At 38.1% G+C, this 22,127-nt stretch overlaps 2 protein-coding genes across 11 annotated transcripts; one reads left to right on the top strand and one right to left on the bottom strand.

The window, feature by feature from the left end:
* The first annotated feature begins 5,189 nt into the window (after window positions 1-5,189).
* Window positions 5,190-12,985, top strand: LOC103707077 (uncharacterized). The gene is made up of 6 exons (XM_008791433.6): window positions 5,190-5,528; window positions 5,614-5,653; window positions 5,755-5,835; window positions 5,966-6,155; window positions 9,964-10,231; window positions 12,574-12,985. Exons 1-6 carry the CDS (start codon window positions 5,469-5,471, stop codon window positions 12,787-12,789), a joined length of 855 nt encoding a protein of 284 aa, XP_008789655.4. The 5' UTR covers window positions 5,190-5,468; the 3' UTR covers window positions 12,790-12,985.
* A 658-nt stretch (window positions 12,986-13,643) lies between these two features.
* LOC108511315 (uncharacterized) lies at window positions 13,644-21,850 on the bottom strand. 10 transcript variants are annotated; one of them, XM_089927247.1, is made up of 9 exons: window positions 21,448-21,829; window positions 19,744-19,863; window positions 17,954-19,116; window positions 17,765-17,828; window positions 17,636-17,672; window positions 17,487-17,525; window positions 16,052-16,168; window positions 14,804-14,927; window positions 13,644-14,589 (listed from the first exon to the last, which is right to left on the bottom strand). In XM_089927247.1, exons 1-3 carry the CDS (start codon window positions 21,584-21,586, stop codon window positions 18,899-18,901), a joined length of 477 nt encoding a protein of 158 aa, XP_089783373.1. In that variant the 5' UTR covers window positions 21,587-21,829; the 3' UTR covers window positions 13,644-14,589; window positions 14,804-14,927; window positions 16,052-16,168; window positions 17,487-17,525; window positions 17,636-17,672; window positions 17,765-17,828; window positions 17,954-18,898. The 10 variants fall into 10 exon arrangements, with proteins under 10 accessions (XP_089783373.1, XP_089783372.1, XP_089783366.1 ...); XM_089927246.1 differs by having other exon boundaries at window positions 13,644-14,927; XM_089927240.1 differs by lacking the exon at window positions 14,804-14,927 and having other exon boundaries at window positions 13,644-14,065; window positions 17,765-19,116; window positions 21,448-21,850.
* Window positions 21,851-22,127: the final 277 nt, after the last annotated feature.

The following is a 22,127-nucleotide window of genomic DNA, read 5'->3' as shown; positions in this document are numbered from 1 at the left end:
ATTTTTTTTTTAAAAAAAAATTGCATCCATTATATCATCCCTGAGATTTCAAATAGTCTCCCTCTCGGAGTACCTGCCCACAAGATTTGACATACAAAAATTACAGCATCTCAAAACTTAATCCTTTCTATTTATCACACGTAGTAAGTTCTTTTGATCTCCTTCAAAAGAATTCCAACTCCCAACCTTGGATTAAAATGCCATAATTATATCCCAAAGAAATTAATTTCTCTTGATTCTACATAGAGATCATAATTGGCTTAATAGAAATAGGAGAAATCTTTAGTATCAAATGCTCTTAATATTCTATAATCATTTTTCTTTTCTTAACTTTGCCTGTGATTAAATGATCAACCTTTATCCTAGGAAAACCGCAAACCCTTTTCAAATAGATAGATTAACAAGTCAGAGCTAGGAGTCGAAGAACTATGTTAAATCATTCCAGGCTCAAGCTTAATCACAAAGCTAACAATCCGTTAACGTTAAATTTGAGATGCCCCAAAATTTTTCTTAGAATTATCAAAAATAGGAGAGCCCATAACTACTTCCAGTAGGCAAAGAATCAACACATTCCCCTCTACTAGAAAACTAACTCAAGTCTTCCATAATAATACCCTTCAGATCAAGGTATCATCATTATTTTTTTTTTTTCTTATCGGTTTCAAAATAACTCAAACCACTACACTTCCGCTGCGCACTCTGATCTAACTCATCAAATTCTCTAAAGTCACAAAATGATTTCTGTCCAAGGTATCACTTTGCATCGAGACTAAGAAAATCCAAATTTTAAATTTTCAAGTAGAACTAGAGCAAAACCTCTAGATCTTTTTGTTCTCGATTTATATAGAGTATACTTACCATAACTAACCCCCAATCTTTTAGTCAAGTTTAAGATCACTACGTGATCTCCACAACCTTTTTAGAATCCAAAAATATCTAGGTTTAATTTAAAGGGGTAATTCTTGTATTCCCTTAGCAATTTAATCAGAAAATCTACATTGATTTTCCTTCCAACAGAATTTACTTCAAATTCAATGGGTTAGAACTGTTGAGCCAATATCACTATGAGTAGGAATTAACCCTATTAACCTCCAAATTCTTTTTCACCAAAATTCTTAGTGTCTATGATTAATGCTACACATAATAACTCACATAAGCATCTCAAAATCGAAATTTCTACTCAATTTTGTATTTTACAATGACAAAGATTTCAAGTTAACACACCCAATAATCTCCAACAATTATAAGAAAAATTCAGTAGCCCAATCCAAATATGAGAATTTTAAATAATTAGAATTCCTCCATCAATATGCATACTCTATGGTCTCAAAATAATCAAATACATCAATAGGAAATAGACCTATTTGCAATATCCAACATGCCAATATCAGATATAATCCACATGCATTTTCAACTTCGAAGAACGTTCCTTTCAATATTATGAAATCTTCTTAGCTCACTCCAATACTATGGAAGATCTACGTACAAATCTCACTCTAATAATTAGTAGCAAAATCAAAAGTACAATCATATCAAAACCCATATCAAGTTTGAATTTTCAGGTCATTTAAATAATATCTAAACATCGTATAATCGATATGCCATTGTTAACCTTCCTATACTTATCTTAGGTCTAACCTCTCTTATCATGATCACAGACAATTTATACTTTCCTTCTACACTCATCGAAAACCAAATCCGATGCATACATTTTATCACAATGCCCAGTGATCTCACACCTTAAGCACTGAATTTAATTATCATGTCCCAAATGATCGTAACCTTAAGCTATGATATATTTCTGTCACAATCCCTAGTGATCTTAAATATATGCTCAGATTCCAATTTGTCACAATTTTCAATGATCTTAAACCTCAAACTCTGATGCCACTAAGGCCACAGTCCCTAATGGTCTTAAACATTAGATTATAATATCATTCTTGTTACAATCTTAAGTGATTATAAACCAAGTCTCTGATAGTTTTTTTTAATCATGATTCCCTACTCACACTCACCTGAACTTGAACCTCAGGATATCTTAACCTTAAGCTTTGATACCACTCTGTCACGCCCCGAACCCAACACCCGGGTCCGGTACGCGACCGGCCGCATGAGCCCTAGAGCAGTGCCCTAAAGATCATGCAAGGCCTATGTTTAACAAAATTCCAATAAATCCACGATTAATTTAATAATTCAAATAGACAAGTCCGACGTATCCAAATAAACAAATTAGTTCAATTACAAGATCTTCAAATGTTCATCGACATCAAAGAAGGACAAACAAACTAACTAGCTAATGACTCTGATACTTGCACTCTGCGCCCATCCCATCCAAATCTAAGCATCCTGCAACTCTGATAAAAAGAAAGAAGAAAAGGGGGTGAGCTTTACAGCCCAGTAAGAATCCCTACACATCCACACCAACACAATAATAATAAAAATCTGAAAACCACGACAAGTCAAAGCATATATCATGAAGTCATAAACCGGCTATCAAAGCTCAAATAATCGATACCAGTATGTACATCAATCATCAATAAAAGTCCAGCCACACAAGAAATATATAGCATATGATAGCTCATAAACATGTATTATAGTTTCAATGTCTTTTCTTCAACTTGATCCGGTTTAATTATCTTTCCGACTTTGGGTCAAATCTCGGTCACATTTCTCAGCCTGTGGTGGGGCAACCAAATTATCACATTTTCAGCCTGTGGCGGGGCCTGCACATTATAGTTCCACATTTCTAGCCTGTGATGGGGCCTGCCAAAGTATCACATTTTCAGCCTGTGGCGGGGCCTGCACATTATAGTTCCACATTTCTAGCCTGTGAGGGGGCCTACCAAAATATCACATTTTCAGCCTGTGGCGGGGCCTGCACATTATAGTTCCACATTTCTAGCCTGTGAGGGGGCCTACCAAAATATCACATTTTCAGCCTGTGGCGGGGCCTGCACATTATAGTTCCACATTTCTAGCCTGTGAGGGGGCCTACCAAAATACCACATTTTCAGCCTGTGACGGGGCCTGCCATAATAACAAGATAAACCCAAAGTTCCTTTTCATATAATCCAGTTTACATCTACACATCCATTTTCTTTATATTTATTTCCGGCTTGAAACTAACCACGGTCACGTTTCCAGCTCGTGACGGGGCAACCAATATCACATAGTTAGTTTAGAGCACCACATCCATCAGTCCAATTATGTAGGTGTAAGTTATGCGCATGCATGCATCTATCATTATACCAATCACAAGCAAAGACGATCAAAATACAATTTAAATATAAAAACCATTTTGTTTTGCCTGGATCATAGCATATCAAACATATATATATAGTGCAAAATATTTATATCATGTAGGATTGGCGTACAAGGATTCTTACCTTTGTTAACTCAGACAGACTAATCACCCGCCCTCATGGCCATCTATAAATCCGGATATGCAGAACCCTGCTCAGCGTCTTTTCGTCTGTTAACAGATTGTTCTCCTATATAACCAAGACAATATTAAAAATTATCCGGAGTATCTGACAACCCAAAACCCTCCATTGACCTACGACTATCCAGCAGTCTGTACAAACAATGGTCTCCTCTTATCAAACTAGAGAGAGAAAACTCCAATCTAGAGAGAGAAATTGTAGAGAGAAATAATCCAAGTAGAGGGAGAGGAACTAATAAACAAGCGAGAGAACCTAGGAGAGAGAAGAGAGGAGAGAGAAAACTCTTCCTCCTTCTCAAAACAGGGGGACCGGTCCCTCCCTCTCTTCTCGGATCAGGATGGCACAGCCACCAAGGTGCCCATCCTCGGCGACGACGGCCGGCCAGTGATGGCCATCAACTGCGGCACCACCGGCGACAGTGGTCGGCCGGCGACCAACCAACGAGGGGAAGGAAAGGAGGTGGAATCACGAGGAAGGAGATCTCGGTCCACCTCTTCCCATCCCCTCTAAAACCCTAAAAATCCCTCTCAACCAACCCACAGTCCCGATTCAACCCCCAAGACCATAGCTCCGGCCAACCCGGCGGCCGGCGGCGGCAAAATCCGGAGGAGAAAAGCCGAAACAGGGGTTCCCTGTTTCGGACTCTTCTCCGGCGATCTCATCGCCCAAACCCCAACCGGCGCAACCCAAAATCTAGCAAAGGATGTGCAAGGAGAGGCACCACACTTACCTCAGTCCGACGGAGTGCTCCGGCGACCCTTTCCGGCGAGAAAATCAAAGGAAACGAGCTCGGATCAAACTCCTCTCTTCTCCCGATTTGTGGATGGTCTTCACCGAAGGAAAGGGGCTTTGGGGCTTCCTCCACGGTCAGCCGGATCTCGGAACCGTCGCCTCTCCGGCACTCGGTCTCCTCCGGCGAGTCACCCCCTCTAACGCCGCCGCCCCCCGTCCCCTCTCTTCTCGTTTTTTTTTTTCTCCCACGATCGTGCCTAGGGCACGATTGTAAACGGGTGGATGGGCCCGGTCTTTTCGGGCCGGCCCGTCCATCTTTTTTTTTTTTTTTTTTTTTAGGGGTATTACAGATATAGAGTTGTATATAATTTGGGTCGGATCGGTTTCGAGTTATTTTTGAAATCAAACATATTTAAATTGATTTCCTAAAATCGAAACGAGGAAACCAAATCGGCCATTGAAAAAAGGGATTGGAATCGATCCAAAAAATTTGCTTCGGTTCGGGTTATTAGGTTGAATAAGACTAGGCTAAATGGGGCTTCTGTTAAATAAATTATGCTAAATATGCGTCTATCAGATTTCCAAGCCTGAATATTTTAGATTGTTTCTATAATATTTAAAACCACACACACACACATATATGCGTGCATGTATTTATGTATGTATGTATATATAAGTTGGTTCGGTTTAAATATGTATTTATGTATGCATGCATGTATATATGAGTTGGTTCAGTATAAATTGATTTTTAAAATTTAAGCTAAAATCAAAATAATTTTTCAGTTTGAAGAATTTCCAAATCAAAACCAAAGTGGATATGAAAACTTGACTTAAACAAAACTAAAATAACAAGTTCAAATTGGTTTTATGGTTTGGTTTGTTTTCTTGCACAACCTCAGTAGAATCTATATTTCTTGCAGATGGTAGGTGGGAATCTATAATTCTTGCAAATCTCGAGGAATAGAGTAATTTACTCTGGTGAAGAATAAAAGGATGCCTTGTGGCCGCTGGGCAGGGCAACAAACAGGCGGAAACAGTGCAAAATTCGGGCCATGCGGGTTCGCTAATTCGCAGATGCGAAATTCGGGTCTCTGAGCTCCTGCTTTCTCTAAAATTCGGAGCGGACCAAGAACAACCAACCCCGTGGGCCGCGTCCGCCGCTGCCCGTAAAACGTTTAACCTCTTGTTAAAAAACGGAACTTTTGGACCTCTGTACGCTCCGCGTGGGTGTCTGCGGGAGAGGCGTAGAAAGCTCCTCCACCGCCGGTGGTGGAAAAAACAAGGTGAAAGAAGATGATGTCGGGCGGTGGCTACACCTCCATCGACAACCAGAAGGTCCCCGGATCCGTTCCGGTATGCCACCGTCTCCCTCTCCTCTCTCTCTCATCTCGCTTATTTATCTATTCTCACTCCCATCCCCTTCTTCGTCTTCTTGCAGGCCGTCTCCGGTCCGGATCAGGTCACCGTCAAATTCGCAGGTTGGGGTTAGGGTTAGAATTCGGCTTTTTTAGAGTTTTCAGATCTGATGTTGTTTTGTTTCTTGGGTGGGATCACTGATGCTTGATTCGATGCGCTACAGAGTCCAATCTCCAGACGTTTCCACCTTCGGAGGCCCAGGGCAAAATCTCCGCCGTCTTCCGTCCCCCTTCCGATGCCGACGGTACCAGATCCATCTCCATGAAATCATCTTTGTTGCTTTTGATATTTTGATTCGGTACCTGTTTCATCTTTGATTCGTGTTTTCTGTGGTTTCTAAATTGTTGTCTGATCTGGATTTGCATTCTTGACAGATACGTTCTCGAAGCCGGCTCGGGGGAGCTCCGATGAGTCGCAACCAGCGGGATGGATGCACAAATTCACGGTGGGAGCTTACAAGCCCTACTTCGATGTTGACACGTCGGATGTTCTGGAGAGGATAAGAGACTCTCTCTTCCCCTTCAAAGGGAGTTTCACCGAGAAGACGGCTGAAAATCCGGACTTGTATATTCCTCATCTCATCTCCACATGATCTACTACTTCATTATTACCCATATTACCTGCGAGTTTTCAATCTAATGTAGCTCTTTAGGGCATGTCGTGGTAATGACTGCTTGTTGGGAAAAGCTCTCCGATTGTCTCCTAGTCTTTTAATCTTCCTACGGGCATATGATTCTTGATTGGTTATGGATTACTTGCATTTCGTATGTTATCAATACATTAGTATTGCAATTCATTCTTATCCAGTTCTTGGAATTGACGAGACATGTCAGCACTGAGACGTGAACATCCCTAAGTTTGTCACTACCGTGAATTGGGTGGTCTTCTGAATTTGATGTAAGGACTGCAACATATTAGTAGAAATCGATTGAGAAACATAAATGAATTGTGACCAGCAAGAAATATGTGATTGAGAAATGCTGGCTTGCTATTGGGTGCAAAATTGAAAGATGAAAAAAATTGTGAAAAAAATGAGCAAACTTGGCAGATGAAAAAATTCAGGTGAAAAAAAATTGAGCTTTATCTGTAGCAATATTGTTCAGTAAATGTGCAGTCTCTGTAACTATTTTTTTTTGTCTCTGCAGCAATATTTTTCTTCTCCTTCGTAGATTTTTACGCACAGAGGTTGAAGAAGTTTGGTGTGGTTCAATTTTTAATTTGGAGAATAGGGACTCGGGCTACCATAACCTGACTAAAAGTTTTCTGTAATTGGCTGTATTATTCTGCCAAAGTCACTCACCTGTTTGTTTATATCAAACACTCCTATATACAAGATCTTTGAGCCTAGAAACTAGCACAAAAGGCTGTGGACCAATACAAGCCCCATTCCTATACCATACATCCACATATTATTGGTTTCTCCTTGTTATCCAATTTTTACAGCTACATTTGGGTTTGGGGAACACGACAAGATCTTCCTGAAGGACAGTAGATGGTCTTTTCCTTTGTACCGTGGGATAAAAGATCATTTTCATTTTGTGTAGATGAATTTCATATCAAGGATTTATGTTTTTAGAAATGCATTTTGGAGGACTTCCTCAAGAGGTAGTGACAAAATCTAGGAGGCAGACTCTGGTCAACAGGAGCCATTGAGATGACATGGCCTTCTACATAGTTGAAGGCATTAACAAGAATACAAGTATCACATCTGATTGATTTATGTTAATCATGTAAAACATGCCTCCTGTATGAACTTGCTTTTGGTTATCAGTTTGTATGGTTCAAACGTGTTGTCTTTTTGAGGTGTACCAGTCTTCAGAGTTATTGATGCAGTGTAAATTTCTAATTTTGATAAATCATAACCTCATTCAGAGCTAGCTAAGTCTAAATTCACAGTTGTGCCACAACTAACAGTTGCATATCAAATTATAGCAACATTTCATGCATTAAGTTTCGTGACCATTTTTTTGTTAGGTAAACTTGCATTAGGACTTCTATTTCATCATAGAGACTAGAACTAGTCAAAGTCAATTTATCTGACCTTAGTTTTTTGTGGCTCAAAATCACTGTAAATTTCAATATGAGATTTTGAGTCCTAGCAATTTTTCCAGGTTCTGCCAAGTCCTAGCCCATCCTGAAATTGCTTGTGGCACCAGTCTCACAAGTCTTTTCTAATTTATGCTGACCCAATTTAACCAAACTGATTTGTATCATTGCAAAACAATGAGTAACACATAGCAAGAAAAAGGCCTTAACTTCATTTTAACTAAAGAAACAATTACTAATAACAAAGATTTATTTACTGTAGATAGCAGACTAGGTCAAAGAGACCCCAGATAATCATTGTTGCTATACATTTGGACTGGTATTAGCAATTTCCAGCTTAACTTCTAAATCTTCTTCTTGATTGATGACACATGTTTTCTGCTGAGCACTGAACTGCAAGATTTATCATAATTGAAGCTGCATTAGGTCTTCTCTTCTGGCTGTGTTGAAGTGAAAAGTGTTAAGTAATGTTTGTATCTTTGTCTACTACAAAATTTCATCATAAGGTTTTCCTCAGAATCCCATGTCTTGAATACTTATCTTTAAATCTCACTAAGAAGGAACCCACTTTCCTTGGCTTTGCAGAAAAACTTGGTAAGGAAGCTAAAGCTAAGTAGAAAAATATATATTGAAGTTCTGCTGCCTGATAATGATATAGGACGAGCCATTGATCTGTCGACCGTGCTCTTGTCATGCTCGTTCTCCTGCCTATCCTTTTCATTTTAGTACTTCTCTTTTTTCCACGACAGTCTTATATTACTGATGATAACATTTCCACATCAACTGTAAAAGCCAGCAAAAGATTTGTCCTTTTAATATTACACACACACACACATATAGGGATGGATTACACTCCCCTCAAGAGGAGAGGTTTTATTTTCCTTTCAAATCCACAGCAAAATGGAATGTCCAAATTAAAACTTCACACTATTGATTGTGATCTATACCGCTAAAGATACCTTAAACTCAAAACTCACATATTTTAGTGGTCTCTAATCATGTGGACACAAAAATAGGCGGTTTTCATTGTATTATTGTGCTAAAATATATGATAAAATATTTAGATTGAGAATCCATCTTATCAATTATGATCTACACACATTAAAATATAATATAGATTGAAAATCAACGGATTCTAGTGATGATAGCAAAACATGGTCTCACATTATTTTAACCTTTTTTTAACCTGCTTGATGCAGATTAAGACTAGCAAAACACATGATTTGTGGTTTCTAAGCATTTTTAATAGTATAGGTCATAATCAACAGTCTAGATCTGTAATTTGGTTGGCCCCTTGTTAATCTTGGACTCGAGAAGAGTAGATGCCCTTTCATTTGGATAGGAGCAAAGTCCATGTGTGTATGTTTATCCATATTAGAGTATTTGGGAATAATTTATAACTAATTAAAACTGAAGACACATATATGCACATGCATATGTGTATGGCATACAAATGTGGTTGATTTTTTGATATTTGAAAATGATGAGGGATTGCCCATGTACCTTGCTTTTGTAATGTGCTTGTCTTATGCCTTTTTTCATTGTACATTGATCTTTGTTTCTCCATTACTCCATATCAATAATACGAACAGTAAACAAAAGGAGGCAAGTTCATTCTCTATATTGGAGTTACAAAAAGGCTTTAGAAAACTGAAAAGGGGAAAGCAAGTAATCTTATACCAGTAATGCTTAGCATTTTCACATAAATTTGTTACTCAATACGCAACTCTGTTTTTCCAATTCAACAGAAAAATATCTGAAATAAAATAATGATAATTTATTTTTAGGAAGCAGGAAAATAATCAAGAAAATCATAGATGATGTGTAAGTATAAACACAATTCTTTTACCGTCAATTTGGGTTTGGCTATGAATCCTCCTTTGCCACTTGATCCTATCCAGGGTAAGTTTTTCATGATGGAACTCTTACATCATTGGCGATGGCACCAGTCATTATTTGGCTTCACAAGTGAATTATACAGATGTTTGCATCTCTCAGTTTCATATAATTGTCACATGTGCATATGCCTGAACTAAGAAAGCTAGCGCATCAACTTATCTTTTGGTTCAAAATTTCTCAAATGATTCTGTAAATTGCAGCATGCAGGTTCTAGAGTTGAATGTGTGATTCATAATATTGTAATAACACTTTCTGTTTGAATTGCTTCATTTTTTGATCATGTTTAATTCCTTCTTTTGTTAATGAAGACTCATGCCTACATACAGAACAGGTGCATTACTTTATGGTGCAAATCCTAGTCTTCATGCCTAATTTCTTGAATAACTTACAATATACTGTAATGAATTTGATCATATGATTTGGGCAGGTATGGTCCATTCTGGATCTGCACTACTTTGATATTTGTAGCAGCAGCTATTGGCACATTTGTTACATACTTGGCACACAAATTGGAGAACAAAGAGTGGAACTATGACATTAACCTGGTCACATGGTCCGCTGGTTTGTTTTATGGCTATGTTACTTTTGTCCCTCTTGGACTGTACATCATTCTCAAGTACTTCTCAGCACCATCCGGGCTTGTTCAACTGTGGTGCCTATATGGATACTCTCTATTCATATTCATTCCTGCCCTGGTAAGTTCTACAAATTTAGTTACATAGAACGAGTTCATCATATAAGCAGACAGCAATGTCCTTTGTGTCTACCTTCTCATCCTCTTGCTCAGTGAACAATTTATTTTGTAAAACAGCATCCTTGGATTATGAGATCGAATAGGCATAGATTGGCAAAATATGCATTTTGTTGAGTTTGTTGGCTTAAATTAATCAATTTAGTGCATCTATTTAGGCCTTGTCTTGGATTGCTATTAGTAGTAGAGCCTTTAAAGCATTTGGAAGTAGAGCTTTTGAGAAGTAGAGCTTTTACAAAAGGTCATTTGCTGTTTGGTAACTATATTCGTGAAGTGCTGTGGCACTTTAATGTTTGTTTGGTAACCAAACTGATAAAGTGCTTTTGGTATGACAAAATAATGATAAAGGACATTACATACTATTGCATAGTAGAGTATAATACAGTGTAATATTACATATTATTATATATTAAAATATTATTACATAGTATAATATTATGGTAATGTAATATATTGTGATATATTTTTGGAATATAAGATAATATTGTAATGTAACACAATAATGTTATATAATAATACTATTACATAATAATATTACATAGTATATAATTATAATCTATTCTAATATTATATTATAAGATAGAATTATTTTAATTATAATGTACATTAATATTATATAGTATAGTGTATAATAAAATAATATGAAAAGAGATGATATAATATACTATAAGAATTTATTATTATATATTAAAATATTACTACATAGTATAATATTATTATAATATACTATAATGCAATATATTATTGTAATATAATATAATTAGTAATGTATTATTATATTATTATAGTAATCTAATGTAATATAATAGTGTAATAATATAATGTAATATAATATGATATGATATGATATAATATAATATATTTATAGTGTCATAATATATATGATATAATATGGTATAATATAATATAATAGAATATCATATCAAGTATATATTTGTTCATGGGCATTTTGGTCACAACAAAATTTTTATTAAATCTAAAATAGCTTTCCAACATCTGGTAGAAAGCATTTTTGGGGAGAAGCTCTAAAATGGAGCTTTTCCCAAGTAGATCTTTTTCAGCTTTTTGGCAAAACCAAAATAGCTTCCAAATTTTTACCAAACATCACCATACCATCCAACAGTACTTTTGGAGGGTTATAGAGAATGCTTTCTGGCTCTCCAAAAGCTTTGCCAAATAGGGCCTTAATCATTTGTCATGGACTTCTTGCATTTAATGCATCAAGAAAGGTTGATTTGCCTACCAACCAACTGGCCCTTTGAGTTTTCGTGGAGGAGGCTTTTCCCTTTCTTGAACGTTTCCTGGACATGACATATGATGCAGGGCTAATAGTTGGTTCAGAACTGATTGTAAAGTATGACAAGGCTTTTTGTTAGTTAGATCTCATGGCTGAATGCTGTAATTTGAAGCTGTCTTAAAATAGGTTCTTACATGTTTTTTTTTTCATTTATGGTTGAAAACGGTACTTTTCTGGTTCGCATGCTTGCTAACTTTTTTATCTTCCTTGTATTCCTATACACTACATGCATTTCGGGGAATTGAGTTCCTTAAAATGTGATGTTACCATGCAGGGTGAGATCAAGATACAAGGCTTCTATTTGAGGGATTGTTTTGGTCAACTTGGGGTTTTAGACACATCATTTGTTTAATTTCAGCTATTCTCTATAAATTTGGTCATAACCAAAAGAATATTTTACCCTGAAATTAGAAAATTCAGTTCCTGGAAGCTATTGGAAGAAATGTGTTTTGAACCCTCTTGGTTTTGAACAGAATTCAAACATCTTGACATGGATCATTCCATCAGGCTTGATTGAAAAGCCCTAGGAACCACTTATGTCCTCCTGCATGTATGAAATTTGCAAATTGTTCTGCTAGACATTAGATTTCCAACATGACTGAATCGTACGTATGTATGTATTGCCTGTTAAGCTGGAAACTTGTTCATTCTTTTGTTTATGTTTGTCTCTCTGGTGGAACTATTTAAATTTAATTTTGGTTGTATGATATCTGTTTAGTTTCTCAGCTAACATCTCCATGATTTGGTTGGTTTTGGCGAATCTAACTAGTATGTATGTACGTATGTATGTATATGTGGTGAATCTAACTGGTATGTATATTTTGGCTGTTAAGCTGGAAACCTGTTTCATTATTTTGTTTGTGTTTGTCTCTCTGGTAGACTATTTATATTTAATTTTGGTTGTATGAGATCTGTTTAGTTTCTCGGTCAACATCTCCATGATTTGGTTGTTTTGGCGAATCTGACTGGAACATTTTGCATTGTGACAGTGCCTCTCCATTGTACCAGTAGAGATCTTCAGATGGGTGATTGTTGGTGTTGCAGGGTTTATGTCAGCAACTTTCGTTGCTCTTAACCTCCGGACCCACATTAAATCAGCTGGCGAGAGATGGTTCTTCATTGTTGCTGGAATATTTTTGTTGCAATTGGCTCTTGCTGTCATACTGAAACTCTATGTTTTCACTCTAACTGTAGGAGCAGTTTAGGTCTAGATTTCAGGACAGACATCATTGGAAGAGATCCGGAGAAGACATACGAGGATTTTTTTTGTTTTTTTGTTACTGTGGTTGTATTTTGTGTATTAGTTCAAGCAAATGAACATACTTCTGTAATCCATTTGCATTCGTTCATCTTTTAATTTTAGTAACCTTGTAAGCTGGCTGTAGCCAGGTTCTGCCTTTCTATCATCAGTGCACCACTCTTGCGGATAAAACAGTTTACTCTTTGCTTATCTGTATTGATATGCCCCACCATCAAAAGCTGTTAATACAAAGCAAATAGATGAAGGAATATAATATTTCAAAATAAATATTGCAAGGTCCAGCAGGCTACCTTTGTTTTAAAAACTTTATTTTTGTGCTAGAGAACTATCTTACCGGAGCCTGGGTGGTCTACTTTTGCTGTTTCTTTCCTGGTGATTTCATCTAATAAGTTTCATGGCTTGCAGAACAGCCCATACAAGAGACGACGTCTCTTCATCTCTTGAGAGTTCTGGAACTCGTTGCTGTCAAGTCCTTGAATGAGATCAGGTGGAAAGAGGGCTCTCCAGGTATCTCTCTTGTTAGGGAGTGGGAAAGTGTTTATCATTGACTAATGCCCCAGTGCTCCTTTTGTTTGTTTGTCGCTCGCAAGGTCGGACACTATCATAATACATGGCGGGGTTTTTTGGCTAAGATATCAAATGTTCTTTTACCCTTCTTACGTATATACACGTTATTTTGGTTAACAAGGACATCCCTATGCTCCATCTTCGATTAAATCGTGCCATATATCCTTCCCTGGCGGAGATGGATGAAAGCTCAAAGGAAAAGGGGAAAAAAGCAGACAAGATCATGGCGTAGCACTCCAAAATCAATTTTCTGAATTCACACAGAATATTTCTTTGCCGTATGAAGATTATGAATAGAGCAAAAGAATCTAATTAAGATGGTGGAAAGGCTAATGAATAATGCAGTTGAATTTAATCCGCATCCGGTTAAGCATACTGCGAAATATAGCCCGTTTATTCCAGTCGAGTTCACGGAGGACGGTCCGCCAATTTCGATCGCCTTGCTCGCCTTCTCATGGAAAGCTAACATAGACCACGGACCTGGGCTTCATTGAGTCGAGCCAACTCAGGAACCGGCGTTGGTCCCAGCTGGCCCGCCCCGTCGACGTCTCGGTTGGCCTCGATGCACCATGGCTCGACGCCATCGAAGAAGCTGTTGAGTACCATCTCCCTTCGGCGGCAGACTCCGCTTCCAGCGCGTCGCGTTGGAGCTTCTGGAGACCACCACCCGGCGATGACGAGGCAAGCCGAAGCCGGGCACCAGTAACGGCTCCAGCTCGTGGGGAGACTGCCTCATGGATGCCGTGGCGCTGGACGGGGTGGCAGCACGGGAAGGCGAAGCGGGCGACGGAGGATTTGACGAAGAGATCGAGGTTCTCGCAGCCGTCGGGGTTGCCGGTGGCGTGGAAGCGTTGGATGGCGGCGTAGGGGAGACAGGCGTTGACCAGGGTGGTGACGAGGACGCCGCGCTCATGTGGCCCTGGAGCTGGGCCATGCCCGTGTCATGTGGCCCTCGTGATTGAAGCAAAATGAAGTGGGTATTGAGGCACTCGTATAGGAGCAAACCAAAACATAATAGCCCCAGGAAGAAAAATGTTAGCGATAATTGCTCAAAATTGGAGAAAAGATTAATAGTCCTCTGACCCTGGTAGGGAAGGAACAACAAAATCCAGGCCCCAATACGACCACTTCACTTAGAGATTTTGGCCGAAGGAAAAAAAAATGATTCGGAATGCTCCTGAAATGCAAGAATTTTAGAATTTTGTATGAAACATAACCCCTGACTGCACTGGCATTATCTAAGAAATTACTTCATCCTCTCTAAATCCAAATTAGGAAATCGCATTCAAAAAATGGAGCTACGGGGAAACTGCAATTCGTTTCCAGGAATGCATTTGAACACAAAACCAGAAACTTGAGTTAGAACAGTACCAAGTAAATAGGTGGAATACCTGATGGACTCTTGCAGCCAACTGCTCTGCGGTGAAACTTGATAACACGGGCACAACCCTCCGAGCAAGGATATGGCCAGAAACATAGTGCTCATCTATAAAATGAACCATGGGGCCAGAATATCTGCAAGTGTGATGACATAATCTCACCATTAGAATTTAGAGAGGAGGAAAAAAAATGCAGTACATATACCTTTAATTGGAGACTGGAAAAAGGCAAATACTGGTTATTGAAGATCAAATTGTACAAAAACACTCTGCTGAGAGAGGACACTGTACAAAGTTGATTCTAGATTTACTTCAAAACAAAGTTGACCACACATGTAAGCCAAATGGCAGCCATCCGTCATTGATCCTAGCATATATAAAGGTCAACTTATAGGGAAGAACTCTCATATCACCCTGGCATATGAATTCTCCCCAAAATAAAATAAATATCTTATGTTCCTTATAAGGTGAACAACTTGAAGCACCTGTTGGAAAATCTCATGCCAAAATCACAGCCTGCTCCACCCAAATAACAACTATTTGCCATTTAAAAAAGCCTATGAATATGGGACGAGACTCAGATTTTTGTGATTTACAATAAACTATGGGCCTGCTACTTGGCTGACCATAATTCCACAACATTGCTTATATTGTCAACCCTAAAATTAACTAGCATAGCGCAGGTGTGACCTAATTTTATTGCTAGAATATGATCTTCATGGTCTCTTTGAATAAATTTATAATACTGAATTCAAGTTTGAGAATCTTACCTTCGCTATCTATGAAGCTTACAATGCAAATTTTACTATGAAAATAAGTTAATAATGCAGATAAAACAATTTATCTGCAGCAGTTCAACTGGCGTATATGACAGCACCATTGAAGGTTTGTACTTTTTGAAAGTCGGAGACCATGCAGACTACAATTATCCAGAGCCAGATTCTTGGAGATACACCGCCCAAACCCCAGCCTAGAATCTTTCATTGCTAAGCAAGGACATGCGACCCTTGGGGAAATCCTAATTCACCAGCACTATGAGATTTAACCACCTCCAATCTTGCAGTTGAAAGGATGACATAAGGGCATGAACTAATAAGCTTACTAAAAATGCCTGGTGTTAAGCTTGATTATGCCAAAATGCCCATGTCTTTAACCAGTATCATGCTCATTATATATCGAGAAAATTGAAGGGGAACTGCAAAATTTGTGCATGTAGATTTCACATTCCAATAGTGAAAGGATAAGAAACTGTTACCCCACCTAGACCCAAGAAGAGAGAGAAGAATGTCTAATATAGATCTTGGATATGCCCGAACCAATTTAACGGGCATAAGTTTCAAATAACCAGCAAGAAGAAGAAAGTCAACCTCAAATTTCCTGTGAAAAGTAAGGGTATCAATAAGAAAAGGATAATATATATCAGAGCAAATAAAGTTTGCATGCTTGATGGAGATATTACATAACTTAAATCCTATAAAGTTAGAAATGCACTTAAAACTATTATAGGACTTAGCAAAAAGAAGGATGTTGCCCCATATCAATGATATATTCTGGATAGTATTGAGCTATCATTATTTCACAAATTTCGTCTCAAGTTCTTTGTGAATAGTGATACAGATAATTAGCCAGCCCATGTCTATGGGATTGTCAATGGCCATTGAAATGTTTGGGAACAACTAGTCACAATCATGTCATGGTGTGTGTATATTGTTACAGATATTTTTCCACAAAAAGCAAACTTTGAAGTTACACATATAGCCAAGCTGAAGTAATCTACAAAGTGAGAGTGAAACAAGCGATTAACCAATAAGCAGCAATAATAAACAAGATGAGATACACAATTCCCCACAATGCTGGAGGCATTAATAGGTCGGCCATGAGGTCACTTGTGATTCATTTTTCTACTTCTCATTGATAGCCCTTGAACTTAGCCTCTTCAAAAATTGCATCTGCTAAGTCCAAGTCCGATCAAAGACACCTATATACAACACAGCATATACATGGTATAAAGCAAACATAATATAGGTGTACAAACTAAATACAGGTTGTTCGATTGGTGTCTTTAACACCTGTCATCCAACTCACGCTATATCAAAGACCAAGAATGTACCCAGAAAAAAAAAAATGAAGACTTCTAAATACTAATACATGCTTTCGAGTAGTCCGCAAATTGCATAGTCACTTGAAGATACGAAAGTCAAATAAAATCCAAGTAACAGAGAAAACTGAAATGTGACTCTAGACTGTTTTGTGATCATTGAAGATTGTGGAGACCTGAAAGGACACATGATACATTTATAAGTCCAGCTTTATTTTATATACCCAGATGTTGGAAAGTTAAAAAAGGCATCAAGCATGGAATAAGCTGCAAAACAAGAAGCATGCTGAAGTGGATTAGTGCTACCAACGTAGATGGAGAGAATTGACACCTACAGTAATAGATGGATGTGCCCTATATATAGGCTGAAGGGTCAACGAAGGAGAAGCCCCCAAAAAAAAAAGAAGATTGGGAGAGAGGCAGCAAGAACTGATTTGAAGCACCTCGCAATTAAGAGGTCTTTGCATTGGCTAGGAAGTCGATATAGAATCTCATAATTAAGGGATATGTCTTATGGTCTATGGTTTAACAAAATAGCTGGCACATTGAGTTGGTTCAAACTGTGAATGGTTGGGGGCTGCAACAAAGAACTCTAACCTGCACAGCAAGATCGCCTTTCTTGGCCTCCCATACAGTCTGCAGAATGATCAGTATGTTTTTAATGAATTGTCTGCCCATGCATCAATATGTGAAATATTCTACAATGGTTTTATCTCTCGAATGTTTTAAATCAATGAAAATTTTACCTGTTCGGTTCCATTCTTGTGATCGATCTATCAGTTCCTACACAGGAGGTTAACGCATCAGCCTTGAGACACGATTGACATCCCAGCAGATTTGGAAGAAGTTTTTTTAAACAAAGACTTTGTACTTACAGCAGTGCCGGTCACTAGTATGTAGAAACCTGTGGGCTTGATTCTGCAAGATCACATCCTCCCTCTGAGGAAAATATTCAGCTCTCATCTCAGAGACCTCAAAAGAAATAGTTAAACAATACATTGAGGAAAGAATGTACATAACACTGAATCACGGAAGTTTCGTTGCCTATCGGCTATGCCACGCACATTAAATTTGGTAATTTGCAGTTGATGTGCTACTGTGCCACGCATCTCATGGAGAAGTTGCAGGGAGAAAGCAACTTATTGGGGTTGTGCGGCCTAGTTTATATTTGTAGCGGCTAATGCCTCCATTTATACGGCTGCGACGCATCTTGGTTCTTAGCAACTTGGTAATCAACATCATCTCCATGTCATTCTTCGGAGCTCATGTGCATTTCTAATTCTGATCTCAGTTCTGCTCGAGGATTGATAACATGTCAGTTCCCCTTTGTTAGCTCTTATTAGGAAAGAGCTTGATATGTGGGATTTTTTTTTTTTCTCATTTTAATTCTTTTGAATGTGGGAGGCACGCAATAAGGCTTGGTTTGTTGTTTCCTCAGCCACATGAATGAAGCAATAGCTCAACAGCTCTCTCTCAAAGTGAAGAAAACCATCTTCCTTACGTCCGACATGGGGCAACTAGTGATAGGGAAACGCTTAAGATCTGTTAGTCAAACAGCACGGAACGCCACTGCTAAGAGATGTATCCTTCGATCGAAAATTACATATCCCTCATGGGCCTCTGCGAGGCATCTGATCTGAGCCTAAAATAGTCGAAAATATGGAGGCTCAGAGTACACTTTTGATAAATAGCCAGATATGTTAGCACCACTCAGATGAATATGAGCCTCGAGTAGTTGGAAATGGTTGTTGCAACCAAACACATTTGAAAGATCTCTTACAAAACTACCATCTTCCAGTCATCTGAATAACAGTAGCCACAAGCAAAAATGCTCGGAAACAGTAAAAGCAACTTGATGTAGAATCCTAGCATCTCCATGTTCGGAAAGAGAAGCCTATAATCAAAATAATCACTGATTTGCATATGATTTCAATTAGCCGATCCTCAAAGCCAAATTGTTAGGCCTCTTAACCATGTGAGTTTTTTACAGCACAAGCCCGGGAGGACACTTATTTCTTTGGATCATTTTGATCAATAACCTTACTGAGAACATGGCAATCAGGTGGAGTGATGTTCGTATAGTAATTTTGTATCGTATCTGTGATTTCAAACCCAAAGTTCTTATAGAAGGCAATGGCATCATCATTGTTTGTTTGCACTTGCAAGTAGATCTCATATATGTTCTCCCTGGCACAAAGATCCAGTACATGAGTTAACAATTTTGTACCTGCAAAAAACAAGCAACAGTTCTAAGTTGGACAATATTCTCAAATTCATAACTTCCAAATGTCAGCATTGATAAAGATAGTTTGGAAGTAGAGGCTATTCTATGAACTAGTTAACTAAAACGCCCTCCATCTAAAATACATGTGAAATTGGGACTAACTGCAGAGTAATAAAAGTCTTCAAAGCCGAAAAAACACGATACAATCCAGCTAGAGGAGCAGATTTTTCATCATATGAGAATGGATATGGAGAGACACAGTTCCAGAGAACTGAAATATCACTTTGTAACATGATTTATGCATTCTTCAGGAAAAAATTATCATAACTTGAGATATTCAATCTTTAGTCAGCACAAGGAAGCTTAACTGTAATGTTTATTAAGGGAAGAAGTTGAAAACAGCTATCATTCACTTAGATTTCAAATGTAATGGAAGGGCAATGGATGTTTTTTTTACAAATGATAAAAATAAAAAAAGATTCTACCAAATATACATGTACATTATGTCTGCATATTTTATTAGATAGAAATCAGGGCAAGATGACAACATGGACAAATCTATAAAACAAAAGAAACCCAACAGCATTCTGCAGACAACAGAGATAGTCCAAGAGGAATCCATATGCTTACCAATTCCTAGTCCACGGTATGGTGCCAAAACTCCCAGTGTCATAATATAAACGCGGATGCCCCCTCCCTTTTTCTCAAGGCGACATGCAATTGAACCGACACAAATGTCACTGTAATAAGCTACAGAAAAATAGAACTATGTCAGCTAACTAGGACATCTGCAAAATTTAAAGATAAATACTAACATTTCAATGGCAACAACTGAAACTGAAAATCCATGAAAATGTCTTCGTAACTGTACCATGATATCAGCAGGTTACTACAACATTGATATCAATTGAAATTAAAAATTGCCTAGGGCATTAAACTTGCCAAATCAACATCATTTTAAAGTAGTATTAGACCAAACATACACGTAATGCATTATAAATTTTGTAGGAATGCTGCATCTCAAAAAGTAAGCCATAATAAAATGTATACAAATACATAATTATATCAAGATCTGTATTGAAAGATACTGTTCTTTGGTGGGCAAAGACAAGATAATATATTTATGACTTGAAACAAATACATCGTTAAACAGCACAAGTCATAATTCCAGTCTAGAGCTCACTCAAAAAAAGTAAATGATGCTCGAGCAACAAAAAGACAAAAGAAAAACATAATCAGAGTGTGTACTTCGTACACCTATATGTTAATATTGAAGAATTACATAGCAAATGTATAAACTAGAAATGTCACGTCCAAATAATGGTACCATCGCATAAAGTCAATTATCTATTGGTGAATATAGTAACTATATTCACTAATTTGACTGCTCCTCAGTTCAAAAAAGAGAGCTTCTTAAAAATTTTGGCAAACAATTTGTCAACCATCAAATCTAATTCTAAAAAATTTTAATTGACACATCTTCATTTTTTTTTGAATGCACAATTCTAACGGACACAACGTAACAGTAATCACATAATAATAACAGAACTAAATTAAGAAAACCAAGGCGACTTACAAAGCACATGCAGAGACAGGACAACAAATCACAACCATGAATCATTGAGCCAACTATTATGTTAATACACAGTAAGAAAAAGAATCTACACTAAGCACAAACAAAAGGGGGAAAACCAATTAACTACTCAGTCTCTGGTAGTAAGTGAGAATCGTCCAAAGCACCAAAATATCCAAAATGCTCACATAAACAATCATCCAAAAAAGACAAAAACAAAATCAACCACAAAACCTGCGTAGCAAAATCAAAAACCAGGCAAATGTCAAGCTTCATCCCATCTTGCAGTCCTCATCACAAATACTATTCCAGCAAACAAGTTTTCTCAAATAATAAGACCTAAAAGCCTAAATCCTAAACCCTCTCGAGTGAATTACTAAAAGCTAATTCGTACAATCAGAACCCCAATCCACACGTGTATAGCACACTTTTATGCCCTCCAAAACAGCAGCATCTCACTAGGTAGAAAAACCCTAGTAAAAATAACGTAGGAAAGCTCACGAAGAATGTAAAGGATTAAGCCAAACATTAAAGAAAGATCAATTGTAGATTTTTTTAAAAAAAAGACAAAAGCCAAATCTCCGAATCAGATATACATCAAGAACAAAAAAACCCACGTACAAGCCCACTTGTCAAGATCGATGGATCGATCGCAAGCAACAACCAAGCACGCACGAAGAAGATCACCATCGACATTAAACCCAATGAGATACGAAGAAGAAGAAGAAGAAGAAGAAAGATGAAGACGAAGAGGAACGGACCGAGCTTGGTGAAGGGGCCGGAGGAGAGGGCGTCGGCGTAGTACTTATCGTCGTAGCGAACGGGGAAGAGAGCGGTGTTGAGCTTCTTAAGCTGCATCACGTTCTTTTCCCGAACACCATCGAGCGATATCATCCCCATCTCTCGCCCCTCTCCCTTCGCCCGCCGCCTCTCTCTCTCTCTCTCTCTCTCTCTCTCTCTCTCTCTCTCTATATATATATATATATCTTTCTCTGTCCAATATATACTCCCCACTCCCCACCCAGCAAGATATGAACTCAACCAAGCAGGAGGAGGAGAAGCGAAAACTAAGAATGATTAACGGAGCGAGTGAGGATTGGTCGCTGTCTTTCCTTCTTGTGCTGCCCGTTCCCGGGATGGAATGGAAGGGATGGCTCCCAACCCCCTATATATATATATATAAGCCTAAAACTACTACCACTTAGGCAAACGGAACCCTAGGGTTTCTACGGGACCGAGTTGGAACCAGATCCCGTCCTATCGGCCATCGGGGTTCGAATTGTCCTCAACAAACATTAGGAACCGGGCGCGCGCGAGAGAGAAATTACCCCTAACCACGCTGACCGCTGCTGCTTCTTTTCTTTTTCTTTTCTCTTTGTTTTTTTTTTTTTTTTATGTGCAAGAACGGGTGATTCATATCTACAAATGTACATAATTAAAT

This window comes from Phoenix dactylifera, chromosome 1 (assembly GCF_051530095.1).
Source record: "Phoenix dactylifera cultivar Ajwa chromosome 1, Ajwa_hap1_PhDact_Kaust_v1.1, whole genome shotgun sequence".
NCBI classification, from domain to species: Eukaryota; Viridiplantae; Streptophyta; class Magnoliopsida; order Arecales; family Arecaceae; genus Phoenix; species Phoenix dactylifera.
The sequence above is the reverse complement of the archived record's forward strand: the minus strand, read 5'-3'. Positions and strand labels throughout refer to the sequence as shown.

Coding starts and splice junctions, on each gene's coding strand:
- LOC103707077 (XM_008791433.6), top strand. CDS start 5,469: ATGATGTCGGGCGGTGGCTACACCTCCATCGACAACCAGAAGGTCCCC. Junction 5,529..5,613: donor AGGTCCCCGGATCCGTTCCG/GTATGCCACCGT, acceptor GTCTTCTTGCAG/GCCGTCTCCGGTCCGGATCA. Junction 5,836..5,965: donor TCCCCCTTCCGATGCCGACG/GTACCAGATCCA, acceptor CATTCTTGACAG/ATACGTTCTCGAAGCCGGCT.
- LOC108511315 (XM_089927240.1), bottom strand. CDS start 21,586: ATGGGGATGATATCGCTCGATGGTGTTCGGGAAAAGAACGTGATGCAG. Junction 19,864..21,447: donor CGGCCCCTTCACCAAGCTCG/GTCCGTTCCTCT, acceptor ATTTTTCTGTAG/CTTATTACAGTGACATTTGT. Junction 19,117..19,743: donor ATACCGTGGACTAGGAATTG/GTAAGCATATGG, acceptor TGTTTTTTGCAG/GTACAAAATTGTTAACTCAT.